The 26,585-nt window shown below is 36.4% G+C and overlaps 1 protein-coding gene across 25 annotated transcripts in view; it reads right to left on the bottom strand.

Annotated features, from left to right (window-relative positions):
• DLG2 (discs large MAGUK scaffold protein 2) overlaps positions 1-26,585 on the bottom strand; it is a 989,662-nt gene that overhangs the window by 325,533 nt on the left and 637,544 nt on the right. For all 25 annotated transcript variants that reach the window (XM_031505123.2, XM_031505124.2, XM_031505125.2 and 22 more), the window contains one exon: positions 4,130-4,254. In XM_031505123.2, coding sequence (XP_031360983.1) covers positions 4,130-4,254 — 125 coding nt within the window. The remainder of the gene's footprint in view (positions 1-4,129; positions 4,255-26,585) is intronic.

Here is a 26,585-nt window from a genome sequence, read left to right as displayed (position 1 = left end):
TCTGTCTATTCCTAACTTGAAACTCAAATCTTCAGAGAAACATGACATGAAGCATTCAGAGAAAAAAATAATCCCCATTTAGTTCCAAGGTTATTATAATTCCATTTAGCTAAATAATTAAAACAAAAATTTTTCTTAAAATTATATCAAATTATGTATTTTATATTATTTACTATGCAGGAACTTACACTATATCCACAGCTTTATTTTGCAAGATAAGGAGTTAGTGTACTGACCTAAATGTCTTCTAAAATCTGAGTTGTGCAGTGTGATGGTTCTTACACTAGTTCTACATGTCAGGGCATTTCAGGGAGAGTAGTACATAAACATATCCATTAGTACTTCCTTGAGGAGAGCACTGGAGGGGGTGCTGATCATCCCTCTCTGGTGACCAGCAATAGGACATGAGGAAAGGAAACTAAGCTGCTCTGGGGGAATTCAGACTAGACATGAGGAAATAATTCTCCACTCAGAGCATGGTCTGTCCCTGGAAGAGGCTTCCTAGCAAAATGTCTGTGGCACCACATCTGACAGAGCTCAAGGAGCATCTGGACAATGCTCTCAGTTACATGGTTTAGTTTTAGCAGTAGTCCTGAAATAAGCAGGGAGTTGGACTGCATTATCCTTATGGGTCCCTTCCAACTGGAGATGTCCTGTGGCTCTGTGCATCTCTGATTTTTGGAAGTTCAGAGAGTCTCTCAAAAAAGGGAATTTTTTTATTAAAATGAGTGAAGTCTAAAGTGATTGATAATTATTGGGTTTTTTAAGAAGAGATACAGGTCATGAAGTAATACAAACCTGCACTATGCACTGTCAATAAAAACATTGTTCTCCACTAAAGGAAAATCCCAGCAATTTAATCATCTTTGTTTCAGTCTGACACTCAGATTTTATTCACAAGAGTAATCTGCAGATTCGGAGAACAATTCAGGCTGGAAGGGATCTTTGGAGGTAATTTAGTCCAATCTCCTCCCAAGGCAGGACCAATGTGAAAGTTAAATCATATAGTTTAGGACTTCATCCAGGTGAATTTTGAATCTCTTGGAAAAGAGAGATTCCATAATCACATGGAATCACCAGTTACATTAAAGAGGTAATTTTTTATCCTCAGACACAACTGGAATTTTCCTTATTGCTACATGTGACTGCTGCTTCCAATCCTTTCTTTGTGCATCTCTGCTCACCTCGATGCTGGTCTTCAGTGCTGCCAGAGCACACTGCTGGCTTGGGCCAAATTAAAGAATCACAGTGTCATGTAATTTGGAAAGCTCCTCTTGAGAGCCCATTGTCAAACCCTCTCTGCTGAAGCAAGTTTACTTGCTTCAGGTTGTCGAGGAACATGTTTACTCAGGTTTTAAATATCTCCAAGGATGGACATCCCACAACTTCTCAGAGCTTCCTGTGTCCAGTAACCCTTACCATAAAAAAGAGTTCCCTGATGATAAGATGAAATTTCATATGTGTGTTGTCCATTGCTTCTTGCCTTGTCACTGGACACTACTGATAAAAATCTGGCTTCTTTATCTTCACTCTCTCCCATCAGGTGTTTATACCCGATATTTATGTACTTATAACTTTACGTCTACCACTGGAGAGTTATGCCTTCCCAGGTGCAGTAGGCTGCATTTGCTTTTGTTTGACTTACATGAAACTTCAGTTGACCTACTCCTTCCCTGTCAACCCATACATTCATGTAAAATATTCCCAAGGGTCTGGAGCATATAGTCAACTTCTTACAACTTCTTACAAGCTTTCATAGTCTTGCTGTTGGAAGAATTTCACTCAGCTAAGTTAGATCAAAGGGATGTCATGTAAAATACAGTGGAAATGATTTTACAGGATTTTATGATTAAAACCAGACAGCAGATATAGAAGCCAGTTCAGACAGCCCACACTGCTATATAATGTAGAGTATCTGCAGGCAGAGTGTGAAAGAAAAGCAGACAAAAAAATATATCTTTTCTCAGTCCATAAACACCAATCCCCCATTCTCAGGTAATTAAAAATTGGGCTTTTGCTAAGAAACCTATGTTATCACTACCCTCAGTAGTTGTTACTGCATGTTGTTAAGCTTTTGTTCCTATAGAGTGGCCCCAGATGATAAACTATCTGTTATGAAGAATTAATTATAGTGTAACTCAGTGAAGACTGTCCCAGGATATGGCCCTTCAGTGGCATATCAGTAATGGCCACTAATAACTACATTTTCAGGTATTCCTAAAAAGTGACAAAATTGTGACTTAGCAGCAAAGTGAAACCAATTTGCCTGATAAAACAAGGAGGAATCTTTCTAATCTCTGAGAGTAGGAAGAATGACCATACCAAATATATGCTTAAAACATTATATAAGTCTTAGTAATAAGATAATTATACTTGTACTGCTAAACTTATAAAACACAAAGTTTGCCACATCTAATCTTAAAAATGATTAATGAATTGCTTTAGCATGCTACTTTTTGTGGGTTTAGAAGGTCTTTCCAAGATGTTTACAATGCATACATAATCATGACTTACATCTACAGCAATTATTTAATACGGGAATGAGTTATAAAATATTTGATTTTTTACTAAGATAGCAGAATACTGTAATTGTTTCTGTCTTCGTAATAGCTTAAACTAAAAAAGTCTTCGCATGTAATTAAAAATTTTACTAAAAATATAACTATTGTTTTTTGCAACGAATTTTGTTTTTAGTAGAAAGGCAGTTTCAGGTTTAAGACCCTTTTATGTTTTTCATCATGTCTAATTCTATAGCATGATTTCCAAACACTGCTGTTTCTTCATGCTCTGTTTTCCATGAAGCTCATCTGGCCCAATGCAGACATTTACAGCACAGATCAATACAGCTGGACTAGGCAAAGAAACTCCTTTTCATCTGAGTCACCAATGAAAATATAGGCTCTTTTATTCTTCTGTTCTATTTTAGGCATTGACTTTAGGATGAGATGAATCACAACCTAGAAATGCTTAGGTTTTTCTTGAGACTAGCTTAGGGGTAGATAGCTGCATTTTAGTCATAAAGTTACATGACATTAGTTCATCAGTCCCATTCCTTTTACCAGCAATCTTAGTTAAAACTAAATTCTTCAGGCACCGCCAACCACCATGACTCCTCATCACTATCACAGTAAAAAAAAAAAAAAGATCATTTCCAAAATCAAATTATTACTGTAATATAAGAAATATCCCAAACTTGCTCTTTAAACTGGGCAATTCCCCTTACTTTTAGATTTGAATTAAAGGAAAAGGCTTCAGGAAAAATGTTGCTACCATCTGGTACATTTTATGAATTTTAGACCATCTGTTTTTGGCAAAGACTCTCAGAGCTGATTTCAGTGCTGAGACCATGAAAGAATCAAAATTTTATCCCAAGTTTTTCCAGTTAAATTTGCTTTTTTTGAGCATTAGCAGGCTGAACAACCAACAGTAAGGTGGCAGCCTCTGTGATAGATGGAAGCCTTTCTGCATTCAGTCCATAAGGAAAGACAAGCACAAGAACTTCTGTGGTTCCTCTTGTTTAAGTGAGATGCTGCCATGTATTTGAGAACCTCATCAAGTGATCTGTATGTTTGTTTCAGAATCTAAAAGAGAAGACCACTCTGGAGATGACTCAACATACAGCACAGCCACCACGTCCTCATGGAACAAGATAATGTTTGGAAACAGCAGTAAACACATCTCACTGCTGCAGCCAAATAACAGGAAGCATCTACAAATAGTTATGATTATTTAGCAATAGCTTTGTAGTTTGGGAAGTCTGATAGCCTAATGTACAAGACCAATGTCTAGTTCTTCAGCAATGAACACACAAAGACCAGGCAGAGAAGACTTGCATGCTGATATTCAGGTGTCCTGCAGCTGCCTCCATCTTACCTTTTGCACTAAAGTAAATATCTGGCACTAAAAAGGAGGTAACACCATCAAATGTCCTCTGTTATACAGAATTTAACTACTTTTATTCAGTTGCTCTAAGCTTCTTCAATCAGCTAGCTTAGCAGAAAGGAGACTGCAGTCATGTCATTTGCTTCCCCTAACCCCATGAAAGATCCAGTTGGCATGTTGCTCCAAGAGAACAATTATAATAATTACACATTTTGTTTCCAAACACACATAATAGGTTTCTTTTTACCTGAGTCTTCCATCCTCTGCTGCAGCTCCTCCTGGTATAATCTTAGTAATGAATATGCCAGGATCATCCCCAATGTGTGGGTTATCTGTTCCTCCAGCAATACTGAACCCCAGGCCAGAATTTCCCTGGAAAAATAATACAAAGTAAAGCCATCACTCAGATGCTAGATTTATAGAGTATTCATTTGCACTGCATGAAAAAGGAACCTTCCTTCTTAAAGAAAGCACACTATTTGGCAACTCCATACTTGAAGGCAGGTGACTCAGTCTGAAAAAATTGTCAGTTAAAGAACAGAGGCTGTGAACAGAAAGATTTCCTGGAGCTAATGACAGAGTTAATGGATACTCCTACGGAAACAGGATTTGACCTAAATTTGTTTTCAAAAGCAGTCACATAAATTAGCATCTGAACTCCAATATTAATTCATCCAAGTCAATGAGAGCTAGAGGCTAAAAGCATTTCAGAGCTTTGAAAAAAGACTTTAAAAATGACTGTCATTTATAAACAGAAACAGTGAAAAACATCTAACTCTGAAGTATTTTACTATACTAGTTTCTGTTGAAGACTGATGTGCTTCAAAAACAAAAACAACCCACAAAACAAGAATACTTCTTTCATCCTACTGATCTGCTAGGACAAAATGTTTGAAAGACATTATAGGACTCTACTCAATAACCTCACTTATTGTTTCTACTATTTGTGAGAATACAATGAAAGATAAATAGATATGTACACACAAACATACTCTTGCAAATTAAGTCACTGTTTTTCACACACATTTCAAAACCACCATTCTAATTCTTTTTCAGGAGTACATATTGGTCATGCTTTTCTATATAAGTCAACCTTAAGTATATGTTTTGGCTTTTTCCTGTACGAATTAACTTTTTTCCCAAGGGATACTTTCTTATTTGTAGAAAGGTAGATGCCGTTTTAAGAACCTGTGATGCATAGGGAGTGTCATACACTTCAATGCAATACGTGCTGCTTTAAGGGCCTCTCAACCAAAAGTATTTTCAGTTAGGTATTCAGACTTATCACAGTGATATAACTACATACATATTGCAGAGTATACTGCAAATGAGGTATATTTAGGGCACTAAAATACTTTTATTTCATTATCTTCTCAGATTGGGAGTATATTTCTTTTACTGCTGCTAATAGTCACGTATCTAGTTCTGTTCTAGTGAGAAAATTTATTAATAAAAATAGCATCTCTATACTTTTTTTTCTAAATAATTTAAATCAAATGTCACTTCTGCATTTTTCAACTGTACTTCAACTCATTCAATGTGATGCATTTTGTGTGTGAAAGCCTACATGTTGCCTGCCTGCAGCATGTCAGAGTCTGAATGCTGTTATCAGTATTCTGCATTCATGAGAGATGCAGTTCTCATTACCCAGGAGACAAACACACAATGTGCAGCTCTGCTATCAGCATATAATTTTGAACTAATTTATAATCCAAAGAAATGGATTTAGGACTGCACATATTGCAATGCTTCTCAGCCAGCTATAACATGGAAATCATTATAGTACTGAAACACTCTGCATATATTTTCTGTAGTTAGCAAACACCTCCAGGCCAGCATCATAAATCTTTGATTTAATCTCCCTTTCATCATTAGGATCATCTCAGATTCAGGTTGTTCTCCCAATATTTTAAGACATACCTAATTATACAGCACATTTTACAGTAACTTGCACCCTCTAAATACTTTAGGAGTGTTCTCCTGAAATCCTTTCTATATGTCATATTATTAATTAAGTTGTCAAAGATGAAAGAAAAAAAAATAAGTATGTACTTATACATACTTCAGGAAGCCTGAAATAAAATCCCTAAACATTAGGAAAACCAAGGTCAAATTTCTAACAATTTTGAGTAATACTTAATTTGCAATCAAAAAAATCCCAACAAATATCTAAAAATAAAATTGTTGTCTTTATTATTAACTTCAAAGAGATTTTAAAATATGCAGTAATCTGTGTTTCTGAAGAGATAGACTTTCAAATCCCTAAAACCTAGTTTTGATAGGAAATATCAAAGAGGAGGGTAACAAGGACAAATCTGGGCATAAATATTAGCACAAGACACAAACAGCTATGCCATAATTAAAAAAAAATGTATCTGAAAAGCTTTAAAAAAGTATCAAAGCTTGACTGTTATGTAGGGTGTGCTTAGTTGTTACAGTTCATCACATAAAATGCATTTGATATTTTACAAAGAAATAATTTCTGCAATCTTTTCCTCCTACCATATTTTTTTCTGTGAACATTTTAGAGCCCAAAAATGCTACAGCAATGCTGGCTGTAAGCAGTGATGTGGTAACACTGCTGCACACTTCTCAGGAGAATTAGTGCTATCCCTGACATTTATCCATAAATGTGCATCTGTTATACTGCAAGACTGTTCTGATTCTGCCCCTTAGGAGCAACCTTTTAAAAGCACAGGGTAGCACTCCTCACTGGCACTTCTGTATCCAGAAAATTTCAAGCAATTATTCTGGCTGCAGTCCTTGACTTGATCAACAGGATCTACAAGCTGTCAGGCACAAGCTGCCTTGACAAATAGGTACATCCCTGCAAGGCTTTACTGCACCAGAAACTCGCCGCTGAAGTTAAAAGCAATTACACTTCTTTTTCCCCCACTATGGTTTATAAAGGATCTGCCTTGACTACATGGAAAAATCTTCTTTGTACCTCAGATCAAAGCCAACAGGGCTAAAAACACAGCTACAATCACTCATGGCTTTTTGAGAGTCTTGGTTTGAAATATAATGCAATAGGAACATTCTGGTTAAAAGCTACTGCATTTCAGTTCTGAGCAGCAATACTGATGTGCAGATGTCTCCTTGTGCTTCTCCCCATGCTCTGCATTTAGTATGGAGGTTCACCAGCATATTCCTTATGTATTAAAATCTCATTGCCCTTGTCAAACTATAATTCCAAGTTCCAGTAAGTACTGTTTACTACTGCAATACTTCCTGAACATTTCCAAAAGACTTGGTTCCCCACCCTTTAGTTTCTGCACCTCCTTTGTCCCCATTCCAGAAAGAAAAGTATGTGTTAATTATCTTCACAGCTTTTCTTGGAGTACCTGTCTCCCTCCCATTTCACAGGAACCAATGAAAATGCCATCCCACAGCCCAAAACAACAACTGAACCATCATTAGCCACAGCATTTTCCAAGATGCAACATTCATGCTTTCTCTCATGCTGATTCATGTTTGGGAGTGGTTCCCCATAAATATCTGTCAAGTTAATTCACTGTACTCTTTCTACTCCAAGCCTTATATCTCTCAGATGCTTGCAAAGCAAGTTAAAAATTAGCTCAGAGTCCTGGTGACAATGCAGATAAATACTTAATGAGGACTAATAGCAGCTGATACAGAGGAGAAAAAGTCTTCTTCTTTTGGAATGCTCCACTGATACTTCTTAATTGAGATTCATATTTAGGCCTTAATAAGCTTGCCTGTTTTAATTCAGAATCCTTCAGTAGAAGAAATCTATGCAAAAAATCCCAACACTTCAAATGTTCAAGTTTGAACGAGCCTCAATACCATCAACTTTTACTGGTATTGCTCAAACATCATCATTAGCATGTACAAATATATATATATATATATGTACATACACACATATATACATGATTCTATTATTCTATATAAGGGTTCATATCCAAATTATTTTGTATTCAATTCTTATTAGCTAAGTTATCTCTTGATCTAAATATTTACATCTCTTTGTCCAAAATGTCAATTTCTACTACTATAAAAACCTCATATAATTAGTTACTGACTATACGAGGAAGATTTGCATAAAATTGCCCAGCAATATATGGATGAATGCACTTTTTAATTGTTAGTTTTGTTTCTTACTACCTTCCTCACCTTTTGTTGCAAGGCTCCAATCATGCACGCAGACTGACAAAAGGCTTATCACAGCACAACATGCCCAGTTTGGTTTAAACAAAATATTGCCCAAGCTTCCTCCTATTCATGCTGGATATCTCATGCTTCTCAGGGATTTACCACCAAGCTCAAATTTGTCTCTTGGCTCAGCTTTACTTTTCAAACACAGAAAATTAGGTCAAACTACCACATCAAAACAATTTCTCGCAGCCCAGCCCCTGAGGCCACTTCCTGCTCTCCTGTGAAGGGAAGGTCAGCACTTCTTCTTGAGGTTTATTACACCTGCCTGCCTCCTTTATGACTTTCTCAAATAGGGCTTTGCATGCCACAAGGACCATCTGAATTCTTTATAGCTCAGCCTGGGCAGAGAAGAGACCTGGCTGTATTTCTTCTGGCCCTGGGGTGGCAGACAACCTCTGACAGCCACACAGCATGACTGCAGATGATGGTGTTACCCCCTCTCCCAGCTCCGAAACACAACACTTGGGGACAGAATGACAGATTATTCACATGCCAGGGAAAGAAAATAAAACTTGCAAGTTGTGGCCAGTTTGAATCTCTTCCCTCAAGACTGTTATACTTACAAATAAGGATCATAAAAATAAATAAGAACCCCCAGTAGGTACTGGTTTTGGGTAGCCAGAAGGCCTTGAGACCTATCCTTCTTCTTGCTTAGCCTTCCATCTTGTGTTCTCCCATTACACACCTCTGTGAGCAGCCATGTATCAGGCTGTAACTCTGTAAGGTTGCAACCTTTTTATTTTGTCAGCAGTTGACAGAAGTGCTCCACATTCTTCTGTATGAACATAGTTTTGCTGACACCAAGAGCTACTGAAGTTATTTTCCCATGATATTGCACTTCACTATGGATGATAGGATAGCCTTCACTACAATTCTACAAATTATTTTGTCCTATTTGTGTCTCATGATCTCTTTTTTTCCTGCTCAATGGCTGCATTTGCCTTGACAAAGAATGATGTAAAGTCATTCAGTCTTTAACAAAATCATGGAAAAACGTAAGTCCAGAACGAGAAAAAATATCAGAAATGCATATCAAGAGCAGACTGACTACTTCCCTGAAAAAGGGATTGTATTTTACAACACAAGTGATTTGTCTTTTACCATATTACACAGACTTACTACAATCACATGGAAATTGTTCTCCATTTTAATTTCTTTTAAATTCTATTCAATAAGGTGACAGCAGAACTCACATAGATGCTTTTTGAGTGAGTTAATTACTTCAGTGCACCTAAAATAATTTCTCAAAATCTTATGAAGTGACATGATTTTGAAAACCTCTAGCATCCAAGTAAGAAAAAAAAAATAGTTGAACTTTACAGACTTCACTTAACTATTGCTGCAACCTCGGATACACTGCAGCATATCAGGAAGCCATCAGAATATCAGAGTTCATCAGTCAGTGAAAAGTCTAAGACTGAGGCAGTAATTATATTTCCCAAAATGGTTTCTATAAAGTAATTTCAGGTGATAACACATAATCCCAAAACCTCTATTACTTAAATGATAGTTTAATTTTGGTGTTCAATTTTGTTTTTTTTTTTTTTTTTTTTCCCAGTGGTTTAAAGGGTTTTTTTTTTACTGTAAACTTCCTACCTCTACTCTGGTGTTTAGAGCCAAATTTCTGGAATACTTTTCTTTTACAGATGACTTTAAAGTATGAGTTGCTGCCTAAACTTGCAGGTTTGGTCAGAGCAAGTTAAGTCAAGAGAATGCTCACAGAATGATAGCTCACTCATTCCTAGATTCCTAAAGGCATGCTATATTTTTTATTTTCTTCCATTGTTACAAGTGTTAAAGACCATATCAGCTTTGTTACTGGTGCTCCTTAAAAGGTTCTGTGTTGCATTTTACAATGGGAATTATCCTTCAGCTTTTCAAGAGCACTCATGATCTGTAGGTCAGAAAATCCCAACCTTTCCTGAGCCTAAGCAATGTTTAATCACTGGTTTTATCTTGTTTATGCAAACTTTCAAAACACTTAAATACAATGATAAGCAACATGCTGTGAAGGCAGTGTAGGCTTAGCATTTGTTAGAATTTCTTAATTTCACATACATGCATGGAAATGCTAAATTTTTCAGCTTTGGCTACTATAGTCAGGTTGCTTTCTCATTCTGTAAGGCATACTTTCCTGATACAGTGTTGATTTAGAAATTATGCTCTTTTATTATAGAATATATATATTTATTTGGTTTTGCTTTTCATGTCTTCTAATGTAGCACATTTCTTTAAGTAAATGTTGCTGCAAGAAATGTTAATTCATAAACTACTGTTGAGTTTATTTCCAGTGGTGAAAAAACACTCCCTTGCACTATGAAACATACTGTGAGACACTTTCATTTGAAACTTGCCTTTATACATTTTAGAAGTTTTTTTTAATCTTTTTGTTTTAACTTTCACATTTGTTTTAACTTTCACATTTCTGCTTAAGTCACAGTTTTCTTTTAAAAAGTAAAATATGAAACCAATACTTGTTTTCTAAAGATATTCAAAAGAGTTAGCCTGAACTACTCAGCAAATTTTTATTATGTCCAAATTTAACCTCTCACAGAGTACTTTTTAATAACAAAGGCTGTTTTATAAAACACCAATATCTGAATCTTGGCTAAGGTTGTTACCATCTTTGGCTTTGGGTTCTTGACTCATGATACTTTTGTTTCAGATTAAAAAGACAACACCTTCTCCCATGAGACAGAATAACAACCAGAACAAAAAAAAAAATAAATCAACAAACCCCTGAAACTCCTTCTAAAAAAACACATTCACTCTTGTCTACAGGACCAGGTTTCCCCAAGAAGCACTTGACAGCATGAGAAAGTGAAAGCTGAGAATGAAAAACTTAGAAAACTGTGTGGAATTAGAATTTTTGGAAAGGGACAGGAGAAAAAATTACAAGAAACTGTGGGCAAGCAGAGTGAATCAGGTAACATAGTCTACAAATGAGACAAAAGATTGATAACTCTATAATTGGCATAGGAGGATTAGATATGGACCAGGATTTGCTGCGGCTCTGAAACAGTCAGTGAAAGACTTTCTCTTTTTCCCTGTATTAAAGCAGATAAGGTTACCCTGCTTGGCACTTAATATACTTATAAGGAGGAAATACCTCTAGATATACCAAGCCAGAAGTGGATGATCATGTGAGATTGCTGTAAAGATCTGAGTATTTCTGCAGACTTTGTTCAGTAAGATTTTTCTCCACAAAGTACTTCTTAACTAAAAAAATACAGCTCTCCTTTATTCACCTGACAGTGAACCTATACCGGTTTTTTTTTCCCTACTTTTCACTCAGCCGTGCTTAGATTAACGTCACATATCTAGTGGGGGTGTTGCCTGTCACTCAGCAATGCCCAGTTCAACAGCACACAGCCACACTGCAAACAGCTTAACACATTAATGCTTCATCCCACTGAAGCAAATAGGTGATTTTGTAATAGGCAATGTATTTTCATCCAATTCAGGATTTTGACTGAAAATGTTTGTTAAACCCACCTACTCAAGGCATTAAGATCTTTAAGACAGGACTCTGCTCTGCAATTCTTTCACAAGCTGGCAATTATACTAGCACTGGTTTTTATGTTCTGAAGAAAGAGCGATACACACTAAATAACCAAACCATTTTCTGCCACAGAGTGCCTGATTTTTTTGCTGTCTCCCACTCTATAAGACTAATCCTGACACATCTAATTCTGTCTTTTGACTTCAATCATTCCACTGACGTTTTCAGGTATTTGCACATGCTGTGTTTTATTGTACTTCTCCTCTCCAGTGTTTTGTCCAAACCCTCAGTTTCAAAAGCCTAAACATCAAAGCTGCATTTATGTCTCATTCAGAGAACAAGAACATTTGCATATTTACCAGAGTACTGTTGAACTCTTTTTTTTTACTTTCAAATCCACTCAAGAGTAACATAATTCATGAAATTCTCACTTCTCCCACGTACACTGGCACACTCCCTAGAGTCAGTGTTTTGAGACTCCACAGTTATATCATGTTCCATATGGTACAGATTTTCATCTCTCATAATGCCATTTGTTTTCAAGCCCCTTATCTGGTGCAGCACATTCATTACAAAACCACAATACGCTTGACTACAACTGCTTCAGATGCTTACTCTGACTTGATAGCTGTAGAGTGATATTGTTCTCTCAATGTCGCACAGACCAAGTACGGCATTCAAAAAACACGTATTTAAAAAAATGATCCAAGGGATTTTATTTTTCATAATACACATGAAATCTACAACACTGTAAAACAGCATATTTAGGCATGGAATGAAACCATTTCCAAAGTGAAGAAACTAATGAAAAAGTGATAGTGTGTCCTCTGCTTCTACACAGATTGAAGCAAAAGAATAGATGTGAATTCTCTCCAAGTTGAGTTTTCACTATTTTATCTCTATTAAGCTCATATTAACAGCCTCTGAGCTGTGACAGACATGTATGCCTAGTTTTTTTCTTCAATGTGTTTCTTGTCCTACTTCAGTGGTATCTGTAAGACTTGTCTTTTCCAGCACTATGGGACCATATGACCTTGCCTGTTCTACCTCATATAGAGAAGAGGGGCAACATATGTCCTCTTTTAGTTGGCTACAGTGAGAGCAAACAAATGTCAGAAAAAGCACTGTGATGACTACATGGAAAGTAGTATGAGAGAAAACAAAATATTCAAAATTTTTCACCGTAAAAGTGGAGCAGGGAAATGCTCCTGGGGAGTGAAAAGTTTCACTTCACTTACGGGAAAAAAAAGATAGAAATATATATGTATCTATCTTTCTTTGTCATGTGGTGTCACTCCAGGCGAGCTGTAGACTTCTCATCAGCCAGACCCAAGAGCTTTCTGAGCTCCTAGGGCTACACAATAGAAAGTGAAATAGTCAGACCGAGGAAAGAAAAGCACTCACCAAGTGATAATAGCAACTTGACATAAGGGGGGTGGGGAAGAACAGGAGATAAAGTAAAACACTAAAAAGAATTGAAAGAACAGCAAAGCTTTTTCAAGTAGTAAGCTACTTATCAAACTTTGACAGGATCATCACTGAAACTTTCACAATGCAATTATCTGCAAAAACTGAGGACATTAAGACTGGGGAAATTAATGTTTAAATGTAACTCTATGACAGAAGTAGACAGCCACATCTTGTACAAGGACTTCGGGAACAGACACCTGACTTTACTGAAGCCATGGAAACGAACAGCGTTTCAGCACATAGTGGTAGCAATTAAAAGGAAAGAAGTAAACTCCTACTGCTGATTCAGTCCCTCTCTAATGATGACACCTCTCATCCCCTTCTGCAACAATTCAGCACTGTGAAAACCCCAATGGATATCTTCAGATTATGTGGAAACTCCTTGGTTAAACCAGTTTGTAGCTCTAAATCTTTGTGTTGAAAAACTGCTGTGTGCCTAAATGGGTATATTTTGACAGATTGCACAATCACTACAGCATTGCTGCGCAAAGCACTTAAGGGAATTTGAGACCCCTGAAGTATCACAAGTGCTGGAATAAATCCAAGTTCGAAGTTACTGTCTAAGCTATTGTTATTTTCCATTTCACTGTCATATTCATAAATGTGAAATGAGCATATTTAGTTGTTCTTGCAGTTTGATTGGTGGGTTTTGTTTAGCATCTTAATATATTTCAACAATTTCTTGGGTTATATTTCTTTACTGAAATAGATATATGCTTAATCACTAAGGTTAAAACTCTGAAATATTTACATCCATTGATACAATTTTGATAATATTTTCCTTCCAACTCTTATTTAATCTTGCATCAAAGCAAATGCATGAGTAAAACTCCTCATTTTCTGCCTTATTCAAAATCATGATCTTCAGGGCATATAATCCAGAATAAAAAGGTAAACTATTAATGAACTAAAAGGCCCCTAGGGCTTAGAAGTTCAAGCACAAATCCTACAGGCAAATAACTGAGTATTCTTGCTGTTGCACCACTTACCTTTCCAACACTGTACTACTCGAGTGGCTATACATGCCAAGCTTAGCATTATCTTCTCTTTTAATATAAATTAAAGCAAGCTTTTGAACACTTTCATATGTTGAATAGCACTCAAGATTTCTCTTTCAGGCATTTCCCATGATGCTCAATTATAGATTTTATTGAGAAGAAATACAAAGAAGGATAAATAAAATGCAATTCATTCATTTCCACAGACCCATATCTAAATACAATTTTCATAATCTTTTGGAGAACCTATTTTGTTGTAACATTTCATTTCCATTTCATTTTTGTCTTTATTCTTAATAAACTTGATTATGACCCTGAGCAATCTTCAAAGCTGTCTGTTTCTGAGAAAGAGCCTGGACAAGACAACCTCCACAGAATCCTTCCAAACAGAATTATTCTCTGCTTCTATGAAACACAGGTGTCACATGTTTCAAAATCTGCTGTCAGTCTAGGAATAGTTCAGTCACTAAACACTTCCCTTCTTAATTTCATCTAAAAAATAACATGATACTGAAATGTTTTGTGTATAAAGATATATATGTATATATATTTCTCTACAGAAATTCATTTTCCAAGATTTGTAACTGCACATTCTTAGATGCAGAGACTTTTTTGACATGACCTCTGTAAATGTCAGATGAAACTCATAGGTAAAACTGCACCTTGTATAATTTTCACACAGTTCTTTGGAACTAAACCAATTTTGTCAAATGAGAAATGCACATTTTTTTACATTAGAAAAATCAAGTCTATAGGTGTCCTTCTGTAGGAAAGAAGTGTAGAGGAATCTTTAACCAGGTATATGTTTGCCAAAGTTGGGTAAAATATTCCATAGGCAATATTTTCCTTTCTTTCTAGAAATCAGTTAAGATTCTCTGTTCCTTTACCTACATCCACGATTGTCAAATGTTTGGTCTTGTTCTCAAAGCACTAAGCACATACATAAACCAGAACACAATGCTGTGCAACAGTTCTAGACTACCGTACCCCAAAGCAGTAATCTAATAACATACAATATCAGATTTTTTTTTTTGTTGTTTTTGGAAATTCAAAGGAATTTTACAGTTCCCATGTCCAACTCCTTATAAGTGTCATGGCAATGAATCATATTGAGTCATATTAAAAATACCCAAGATAAAGTAATAGCAATTTTCACGTTTTCAACATTATTTTAAAGGTGTTTGTCAGTGATTAACTGGCAGAGAATAATGGTCTGTGTTTCATGGAAAAACAAAAGGAAGTTCTTTCCTCTCCACCTGTACAGATGCCACTTTTGCCTTTTTGCAAGTGGTAGAAAGGCAGGCTGGGAAAGAGACAGAGGCTGAGTCAAGTTTCATATTAGAAGAAGGGAGGTTAGACTAGAAATTACCAATGCACACTTCTTAAGAAGAAAGGGAAAAGTCAACAAAGACATTTTGACTTGATCTTAGACTCTGCATGGAAAGACCACAATCAGAGACATCTCTAGGTCAAACACAGATGTGGCTCACTCACACATAAGCATATTTAAGTACCGTAACAAGTTTGATGAGCAGAATTTTCAAAAGAATAAACCTATTCCTATCTGATAAAAATGCCACCTATTTCAAAAGAAATAGACTATAGGTAAGCATTTCTGAAAATCCAGTCTTTTATCTTAATTCCTTACAATTCAGATCTAAGATACTCTTTGATTCATAAAGATTCTCCTAGCATTAGCTGTATTGTTTTTGTCACTAAAGACCCATTTAATTGCTTCACTTTATAAGTAACAGAAATAGAGTATCAGAAATAAAGCTGAGATTCCTGTTATTGGCAGCATGAACATTTCATGTTCAGAAACATGAAAGCCCAGCTTCTACTGTGTTCCTGAAATATATTCCATATACCACCCAGACAGTAAACTTACAATGCAAACTAAAACCTAGAAAAAATAACCCTTCAGGAAATGAAAAGAACTATGTGATTCTGTGAGTATACTTCAGCAATGCAAATGGGTTTGAAATTTTACTCATAAAGTAGTCACAGAAAATAAGCTAATAGTATAGCCTCTCATGCTAACTTTTCAACAACATTGGAAAAATCTGGAGAAGAAAGCAATTTCAGCTCAAAAGAAAATTATTACTAACTCGGCATTTCTAAGTACTCCTACGTAGCAGTGAAGCTTTCCCTCTTTGTTTTACTCATGAACATGCATATTAACTATTGCTTCTTCAAGATTTGTTGATTCCCATGTCCTCCTCCTAGAGGAGAGGGAATTCTCCTATCCCCTTCAGAGCGAAGGAATTTTACTGGGTTTTGAAGCACAACACAGAATATTACTAGCATACTATAACTCAAAGGAATAACATCCTTAAAATCCTAATTTTTAACATCAGCAGAATATATGGAGCTGCAAGAATGAGGAAAGAATCTTATCTTCTTTTGGATGATTGTGGTTTTTTTGTACAAAACAGGTGTAATCCATTTTATCTGTCTTGTAAAACATGTTCAGTAGAACATTTTCAATTAGGGTAAGCATGCCACATACCCTCTCTCTATACTGTATAGAAAGACACACTTCTGCATTGCAATTCATCAACATGCAAATTGGCACAAGTCAAAATGTTTCACATACATTTATGAGTTGCAATCAACCTTCATTTAATAGTTCCTTAGTCCTGGCATGCAATTTGTGCTCTAAAATGAGAGAGAAAATTGAGGTAAGAAAGGGTTTTAAAAGCAAGAAAGAGAGAGAATGAAATCAGAATAACCAGCAGGTCGGTGATGAGGAACTCATCTGTTCTGCAAAACCTGAACCAAACTACTGCTCTGAACAGGCACTGCTGGGGTTTACATTTCAAAGGAGTGCCTTAATCACTACGCACACTATCTCTGATCTAATGAATATATAATTGTATATTCAAAGTGGAACAGGTCCAACAGGAGAAAGACACACCTGAGCAAAAGTAGGCATTCATCACAGACAAATCCTTGTTACAGATCAGGCAGAGGAGTCATGTCAATCCCATTTTCCCACACCCTGCATACATATTATGACTGTGAATGCTCTTCCTTTCACTTGACATATTTCCCCCAAGAAAACTTGTAAAACAGAAAATTTCTGCCAGAGTGAAGTAGAGGTGAAAAATAAGATTCCTCAAAAAAGTTGGTGATGAATGTTCTGCATCCAACTTTTACCCTGCTATCTGTTATATACAGCCAAAGGTAGAAACAATTAGGGGAAACCATTGCTGGTACCTTGGTTTGTTTTTCTCAATTCACTACAGAGATAGGCATTGTCCCAAAATATATAACACTAGGAATCTGTATTATTTTCATTAACATGTATTAAATATTTATTTTCTTTTGATTTTAGGTTTGTTTAAAATCCTATTCAAAGCACAAGCAGGGTAATTTTAAACACAAAGCATCTCCCCATTCCCATGATATACATCAATAAAATGTAAAGTTAAACATACATTAATGCATATGCCTTTTCCACAGTACATTGTCATTACACTTTGTAAAATCCACTAACTCTGTTCAGTGTCAGAATTTTATTTTACATGCCTAAGTACACTTGTACAAATCTACTGCTAATAATCTCCTTAAAAAGCAAAGGGGGGCACTGAGTTTTCCAGCTGAAATAAGATTTGTCATTAAAATTCTACAGCTAGAAAATAAATTATGCAATGTCATTGCAATGTAATATACTTCTTAACAAATATATATGAAGGGTAGAAATCCATCAAAGAAAAATGTAAGCATTATGTCATATTATTTTTTTTAGTATCTATCAAGGCTTTTCCTTGTCTCCAAAGGGTCATCCAACAAATAAAAAGATCCATGCAGAAGTTAAAGATGGATTTTTTTTATTGGGAAACTTGTGGGATACATGTAACCAAAAAAATCTCACCACTGAACAGTACATTTGAAAGAGGAAGCCTGTGGGATGTACTGTCACTGTGGTAATTTAAGACATGACCAAAACCTCTAAATTAATCATATGCCAAAACTGGCACCATCAGAAGGGGTTAGAGTCTGAACAAAAGAAACAATCACTGAGTTAACAAACAGTTTTTCAACTGCCAAATTAAATAGCTGTTAAAGGTTGATCTTAAGAGGGAAAAATTTTAAAATTATATTTGCTTTCTTGGTAATCAGATGTGGTGGGATGCATGAACAGGAGAGAGGGGATGGCAGTTCTACACGCAGCAATCCATTTCAATCGCTGCCTCAGCCTTCTCTGTAAAGCAATGTGACTGTTTTAACAATATCTGAAATGTTTCAGTGCATACTGGGTACACTCAGGATTTAAATTAAATAACAGAAAATGCTTTGTATCTGGCAAACATTTGTTTTTGAGACATTTGGAAATACAGTACGTGTGTATGTGTAAATAAAACATATCTTGACACTTTTTTCTTGATTCCTTTTAAATTTAGGTGGCACATTTGCCAATACAGCTGTAACAATTTACAGACTCTTGAGCCATATGAATCTCCCCTAGATATTTCCCTCCAGCATTCACTTCCATAACCCCCTGCAGTCACTTCCATAGAGATTTATTTGGTTTAAAACTTTCTCTCCTAAACACAGAGTTTACACAAGAGGACAGTGGTGCACAATGATGGGCAATACTAGCCTATCCCCTTTCCCTGTTCAAGATTCAGAAACACATCATGGGCTTCTCCTATTCTGAATTATTACAATTATATGCCTCAGTACAAAGGGGATAATAGATTTTGGTAACAGAAATCAATGTAATGATTTAACACTTTTAAGCCACAGAAATATAGAACCAGTAAAAAGAAATTATTTTATAATTATGTAGCTAAACAGAGAGAGTAAATTCTAATTTCTATTAATACTTCAGCTCAGTGAGACAGAAACATAGTTACTCAATACTGAATTAATTTACAAAAATAACAATGTGTCACAATGTGCATTACAATTAATGTAACAAGTGGCTTCAAGGAAATTCTTTGTAGAATTCAAGATATGCTATTGAAACAACAAATAAAAAAACAGTATGAGGATTTGGAATAATATCAGAGAAATTTCTGAAGCTTCTGAAACCAAATTAAAAGTGTTGCATGTGACTCAAGAAGACAAGGATCCAACTTGTGCCTCAAGCAACTGTTAGATCTGTGCCAAAAGCTGCAACATGATACTGAGATTTTAAAGATACCATTTTACAAGGAAATTAATATCACACCAGACAAATAGAATGCTTTGGCACTTAAGTAAAAAATATTTGACTTGATCCTTTCTAAAAAGCCGAATTTTAAACATGCCCCATCTTTGAGCCTACACCACCATCACATGTGCTAACACCACAGAGAGAACAGAACATGTTGTATGTCTGGCATCACCATCCACCCTCTGTTCTCCCAAAGTGCTCCATACACGTTTTGAGACAAGATGCTTCAAGAGCTTTGTTTCATTTAAATTCAAGTATTTCTTCAATAGTTGTTTTAAATTATTTTTTTTTAATTATTTCCCAGTCTAATTTGACAACAATGAATTAAAGAGCACTTCAGTGAAAGAGAGCAAGCATGTGACTAACCACTTACTTCACTGAGGAATGACTTTTTAAAATTTAGTGAATTACAAGAACAAATTAATATCTTCTCAGTGTCACCCTGGCTTCACACAATTATTCTTAATTAGGAGGATTTTTTTTTTTTCAAATGCCAGCACACAGATGAAAATCATTATGACAATTAACAAAAATATCTTCCTTTTAACAAAGTAGCATGGCATACACAGAGCCGCGAGTCAGACTGCTTCATTAGGAGCATTTAGATACAGAGTCAGGAACGCACAAAAAATTCAGATCAAAACTTAAGTTTATTCTGCATTATCTGTGAATGCATATTTTTGCATGAGTCATCCACAGAGAGTGAACCCACAGCTCAGACTGAACAAGTGCTATGAATACCAAATTTCAAAGTGTAGAGTGTTTATCCACCATCTGTTGTTCAAGAATCCCATAACTATATTTCATAAAACTTTGCAAACTCAAATTTACTGTGTCAACTTATGAAATAATATAAAAAGGATCACTGGCTTTCATTTAATTGCACTGTAAACCCTTCTAAGCAAGGTACTGTACTGAAAGGGAGATTATTTTTTGCTGATAGAATAAAATTGAAAGGGAAGAATATGAGCAAATGGAAAGATTAATAAAACCCTTTTATCTCAAAGAATGATACCCCCATGGACATATAAGATTTCCTCCAGATCTCATATGAAGTTCAGTCATTACAAATAGATTAAAAAGAACAACCCTCTTTTCCAACTTTGCCGAGTATAAAAAATTAAATTCAGTTTTTTTGAAGTGGTCAATAAATAGACAAGAATTAAGAAATTAATTTAAACTAATGAGATGTACTGGTTCCACATTAATGTTATACTTCCAGAAAGACTCTCCCTTGCTCAACAAAGATTCAGTAAGCCAGCTTCCTAAAGAAGCCATTTGCAAGCCATGACAATACCTAAATCAATAACGGACTGTGTTTCCGAGGGAAGACTGGGCCAGGGAATATTGTACTGCAATAAGGAGCAGCCCCATGCTTCCAGAGACTGAGAACCTTCCATAGGTGTGGCTAAATGTTCCAGGGAAGCTACTTAAAGGAATTCCATCTTTAGGAATGAATCCTGTACTTACATACTCCACATGTACTTCTGTCAAGAATACCTATTGATTTTCCATATGTAAAAAGATTCTGGATCAGGCTCCTACACTGAATATATCATAGAGGAGGTATCCTACCTACTCTCTCAGCAGGAAATTCAAGATTAGTTAGTAAGGTATTGGTAAAGTGTTGGTAGTATACAGTTAGTCTGCACCTCTGTTTACTTTTCCTTCATAAGTCTTCACAAAATTTTAACACTCCCCTGTGATTAGAAAGACTAGTGTGTCAACTTAATCAGTCCATTCTTCCATATCATGCCTGTAGCTATTTTCATTTTCCTTTTATAGCGAAGTACTCAATCAAGTAATCCTGCATAACAGTTCTAACACCAAAATTCAGATTAGTTCATCTGAGCTTGCTCTTACTACAACTATTCTCAGAACACATATACATATTCCAGAATAATTTTCTAGAATTTTTCTTTTTTTTTTCCTGTAGAGGATGATTATTTCATTTTATTTAGAAGCTAAAATTCCATTTCACTGCAAATTCCTTCAGCTCTTTTTCACTGAGGTTTTATAGAAATCTTGTCTGACAACTTATAGAAGTAATTTAGCACTTCAGGTTTTAGTTTTGTACTTTGTCCTTCAAGTGATACCTATTAAAACATGTTTTCATGGCTGTTTCATGGTGTTCCTTTTACATTAGCATTACTGCAGTTACCCTACAGTTAAATCTCATCCTCTTATGGAAGAACAAAGCACTCTTTTGACCAAATCACTCAAGAAAACAAAATGGTGATTTTCCTCTTAAGGTTTAGAAAAGTCATAGTGACTATAAAAAAGTCCAAAGCAGTCTTTCTTCCAGATGGTACAACTGACACCAGAATGCATCCTGTGCACCTACAACTGTTCACTGTGAGCTTACCTTACAAGAGACTTTCTCCTTTACTCAGCTTCTCTTCAACAGGAGGAGAGCAGCTTTCAGAGGCATTGCAACGTACTCTCCCTGGCTGAGGAAAGCTGATGAAATAGGATATATCACCACGTTCTCTGGCCCTCTTCTCCCAGGACTGCTACTTTTCCCATCTTAGGCTGTTTCTTCTATCAAAAACACTGGATCACATTCTGCATTCATAGGTCAAAACATGGTTGTGAGATCTGTTGCTATTTTTTACAATTTTTCCAGTAGAGGATGGAGAAGCCAACAGAAGTGCTGATGCAGAAGTGAGGAATAGCAGGGGGTACCTGGGGTACAAGACTGCCTTGACTAAAAAGACACTGGTGGGGGCATATTGGCACAGGTACACATCACAGCACTGAGGTGAAAACAGGATGATTAAGAGCTCCTAAAAAGGTCCACCTATTGCTCATATCTCATTGGTGTGCCACCAGCAGCAGTGCAGCCATTCAGTCCTAATGCAAACCCATCCTAATCCCAGTCCTAATGCCCACTGCTAAATTAAACCTAGGTATAACCTATTTCTAAAAAGTAAATTAATTCATTCCATATCTCCTTGCAACACTTCTCAACTGCATTCAGTCTTGCTCTTTGCTTAACCTCTGTTCCATCCCTATTTCAATTCAATGACCTCACGAGTCTCTATTTCTTCACAGTATTTTCTTTTAAAAAATAACAAACCAAATACTTTTCTGCTTTCTTTAACATTTTTTCAGCATTTCATTACCATATTTCTCTTTCTCAACTCTCTACAAGTCCTGCAATTACACTATTTTGGGTTTCTTATTTTGTCTGATACTGACTTTAATGTATTCAGGCTTTCCTGTCGTGTCAAAATAATGTAAGAAACTGTGCTCCCTATATAATTAAATCTAACAGAAATTGAAGGGAACCTAACATTAGGTCTAGTTAATCAGCACTTCAGATGCTGATAAGTAAAACTGAATCTAAGAAAAGAAGTTAAATTTTAGAGTCTTAGGTTTAAGAAATATTCAATGAGGATGTCTATAAGTCTTTACGCTTTGGACATCTTCTGGTTAGATTGCCTTATACAAACACACACTTAAAACCGTATCCATAAATTTTCCTAAGAGAGAATTCTTATCCTTTCCTGAAAAGGGATTTTTTTCCCAAAATAGGTCAGATGTTGAATATCAGATGCTGCACAAGGCTGAACTGATTAGACAAGGTAAAGAGAGACAAAGAGGATATTTATGAACACACAGGCACACAGGGAGACAGAAGTGAACTTTTAAGAGACCCGAGGAAGTCTTTGGGAAACTGAATAAAGCAAGTAAAAGGTGAGAATGGATAGAAGGTAAGGAGGAGAACATGTCTTGATGAGAGTGCAGGAAGCTGAGAAAAAAGGATGAAGAATGGAATTCTCAGTGCTAGAAGTGTTCATACAGGGTTTTTTTTGGAGAAAAATGTAAGCCTCTGAGTAGCCACTTTGTGTTGAGACTTCATGGGTGTTGCTATGACCGTTAACATTTATAACATGGTATCACTAAAAAGTGACAACTTGGTATAACAAGAGACAAGGCAAGAAATATCCTCTTCTATGAATCACACTGTCTTCACTTATCCAAGCTGATCCTTAGGCAGCAGGGCCATATTGGCAAAGAAAAGCTGAAGCAATCCTGAAAACTTGTGCTGATACTACCTTTATTGCCATGTCTTTCATCAAACGAGGAACTCAACATCAGCATTTAAATCACAAGCAATAAACCTGTGAGAGAAGGACAGTGTAAGAAAGAGGGGGAGAGAAAGCAGTAATTGCTTGCTGTTTGATACCTAGATGTGAAAAAAAAAGAAAAAAAATCTGTCTACAGAGTTCATAAATTCTTAGGAAGCAGCTGAAGTACAAAGAAAAAACTGCATGGTATTCTTACTGCTGGTCGAAATAGGAATTTATTTTAAGCTATGATGCACACAGGACAGCTGATGATAATGAGAAAATAAGCAGAATATATATTTTTAAAATATACTAGAATGGTATTAGACTACAATTAGTATTGGAAAAAAGCCCCGATAAGATTCAGCAAAAATTACAACTAATAAAATCTAAAATTTACGGTCATGGGAAAATGCTACTATCAAAGCAGGCTTGCTTTCAGGTCAAATCAGCAGGAAAAATATTCCTGATATAACAAAATTGAAAATATAATTAATGTGATATATTTTGTAGGTGGTATTACAGTTAAAATTTTCTGAAAAAATTCCCCTTGGAAAGCCCTTTTTTACAAAAGCACCTCAGAGATCTCTAGTATAAGTGCACAGAACGATATGGTCTTGTCTTTCTTAACTTCTTAAATCAGAAGCTCCTTTTCATTTGAACCATTACTCAAGAGAAAGAGTGGTGCAACTCAGGAAAACAGTTGGCAAACAAGAGAACGCACATAATCAAACCTATAAAAACTTGTCTGTATAAAAATGACTTGCAATATATTTATATAACAAAATAAACATATGATTAAATGCCAGCTAAACTCATCTTCCCCTGAAGCCATCATTAATTTCATATAATTTAATACACTTGCTGGTGCATGTTTACCCATGTTTCCAGAATTTCATAAAATATGCATGATCAGAAGTTGCTAATTGGCAACTGAAAGGCTTTTCTTTCATTACTTATTGACTACATTCTTCTACTGAACTGGTTCTAATTATGAGAGAGCTTAACATTGTATGTCCATGAACAATGCCATAGCCCTCAGGCAAAACTGATCTGTATGGGGAGTTTTGTTACTGTCTTTTCTCTTTTAGTGTTCCCAATTTTGTTGCTGTACCTACACTGCTTACTGTTTTAATTAAGAGTTTTATCATTAATTACAAGTAGTAAGAGTCACAAACAATACGGATATGCTCACGGGGTGCTAATGGGATCAGCGCTGTTCAACATTGTTTTTTTGGTGACAACAGTGGGATCCAGTGCACCTTCAGAAAATTTGACAACCACACCGAGCTCTGTGGTGCAGTTGACCCACTGGAGGGAAGGGATGCCATCCAGAGGGACCTGGAAAGGCTTGAGAGGTGGGCCTGTGAGAACCTCATGAATTTCAGTAGTTCAATAGGAGGCCAAGTGCAAGGTCCTGCATGTGGGTGGGACAATCCCAAGCAAACATGCAGGCTGGGTGGAGGAGGTATTGAGAGCAGCCCTGGGCAGAAGGACCTGGGGCTGTTGGCTCACGAGAAGCTCAGCATGTCCCAGCAATGTGCTGCAACTCATAAAGCCACCCATGTCCTGAGCTGCATCCAAAGCAGCGCGGCCAGAAGGGTGAGGGGGGGACTCTGCCCTCTGCTCTGTGCTGGTGAGACCCTACCTGGAATTCTGCATCCAGCTCTGGCGTCCTCAGCACAGGAGATGATATGGACCTGCTGGATTAAGCCCAGAGGAGGCTATAAAAATGATCAGAGAGTCTGAGCACCTCTCCTACTGAGACACAGGTAGGGACCTGGAGTTACTCAGCCTGGAAAACAGAAGGCTCTGCAGAGTCCTTACAGTATCTTCCAGTACTTAAAAATCCCTACCAGACAGCTGGAGAGGGACTTTTGACAAGGGCATGTAGTTATGGGACAAGGAGGAATAGCTTTAAACTGAAAGAAGGCAGGTTTAACTGAGATACTAGGAAGGGATTCTTTGCTGAGAAGATGGTGAGGCACTAAAGAAATTGTGCCCAGAGAAGTTGTGGGTACCCTACCTCCTGGAAGTGTTCAATGCTAGGTTGCTGTCACCTTCCATGATGTCTTCCATGACATTTGTATGTCTGACTTTATTTTGTAAGATCATTAGGGGAAAGGGTTATGGAGCTGGGATATAACCATATCTACTGGGAAGCTTTCACACATACTGTAATACAAATTAGGTTCTTTCTATTAAGTTCTGTGTAAACACAGATCCCAAACAAGTTTGCAATCCAAGTGCAAGAAGATGCATAGAAGAGCAGAGGTAGAAAGAAACAGAGGGGAAGCAAACGAGATGTGCTGTTCAGCAAGTGATGCCAAACACAAACCGGAAGAGCACAATGATGCAACCCTGTTTTGGTAGAAGTGGTGAAAAGAGCTATCAGTGATTTCCAGGATAATCAACACATTTTTATTAGTACTTAACACCAAGGTTTTGGAAATTTCTTCACTAACATCTTTTCCTCATGGGTATGATAAGTTGCAGGAAAAGACTCGCAAATAAATACTTGCCATGCATGAATCAGCAGATTTGAACTTTTACTCTTCTCCCTGTCCTCCCCACTATCTCCTCCAGCCTCACCTGGTGCACAGTGACCCTGGGCTCTGACACTTCTGTGCCCCACAGTCACAAGCTGCACTGACCTGTGTGTTAAAACTGTGTCTCTTCGTATCATTTACTGAGCTGCAAGGATCTGTCCAAGCTAAGGAGTTCCAAATTTGACACTTTTCAACATCTGATTTCTGACATATGATCACTTTTCTGCTTAGGAAAAGAAGTTAAAACAACCAAAGAAGACTGCCCATTAATATACTAAGCAGTGAATTATAAATGAAATTAAATAAATTCTACTCACATGAAGTAGAATTATTAAATGAACCAAAGAGAATGATATCTAAGGAAAACTATCCTACTTATTATTGAAATTTGGTGCATTTCCAACTACTTTAATAAAATTCTGGGCATACAGATTTCCTTTATTTTCAGTACTGAGAATGGTGATGATGAGTGAGACAAGCAATGGAAGAATAATTTTGTTTTGGATTTAATAGACACAAAAGAAAACAGCAATGGGATAAAAACTTCATGTCTAGCAAAAATAAGCCAGGTTAAGAACAAATCACAAGAACAGAGAATGCAGAGGTCAGAGGTGTGAAATATGCCTTAAAAATAAAAAACATACAGTTGCTGAAGCACAATTTAAATTACTGGTCTCCTTTTGCCTTTTCAGAAGAGAGGAATGATAAATGGCAAAGATGAATTTGATCCCTTGCACTCATTTCAGGTAAGAACTGGACTAAAAATAA

The sequence above is a fragment of the Lonchura striata genome, chromosome 2 (genome assembly GCF_046129695.1).
Source record: "Lonchura striata isolate bLonStr1 chromosome 2, bLonStr1.mat, whole genome shotgun sequence".
Lineage (NCBI taxonomy): Eukaryota > Metazoa > Chordata > Aves > Passeriformes > Estrildidae > Lonchura > Lonchura striata.
This window is presented reverse-complemented; position numbering and strand designations above follow the sequence as displayed.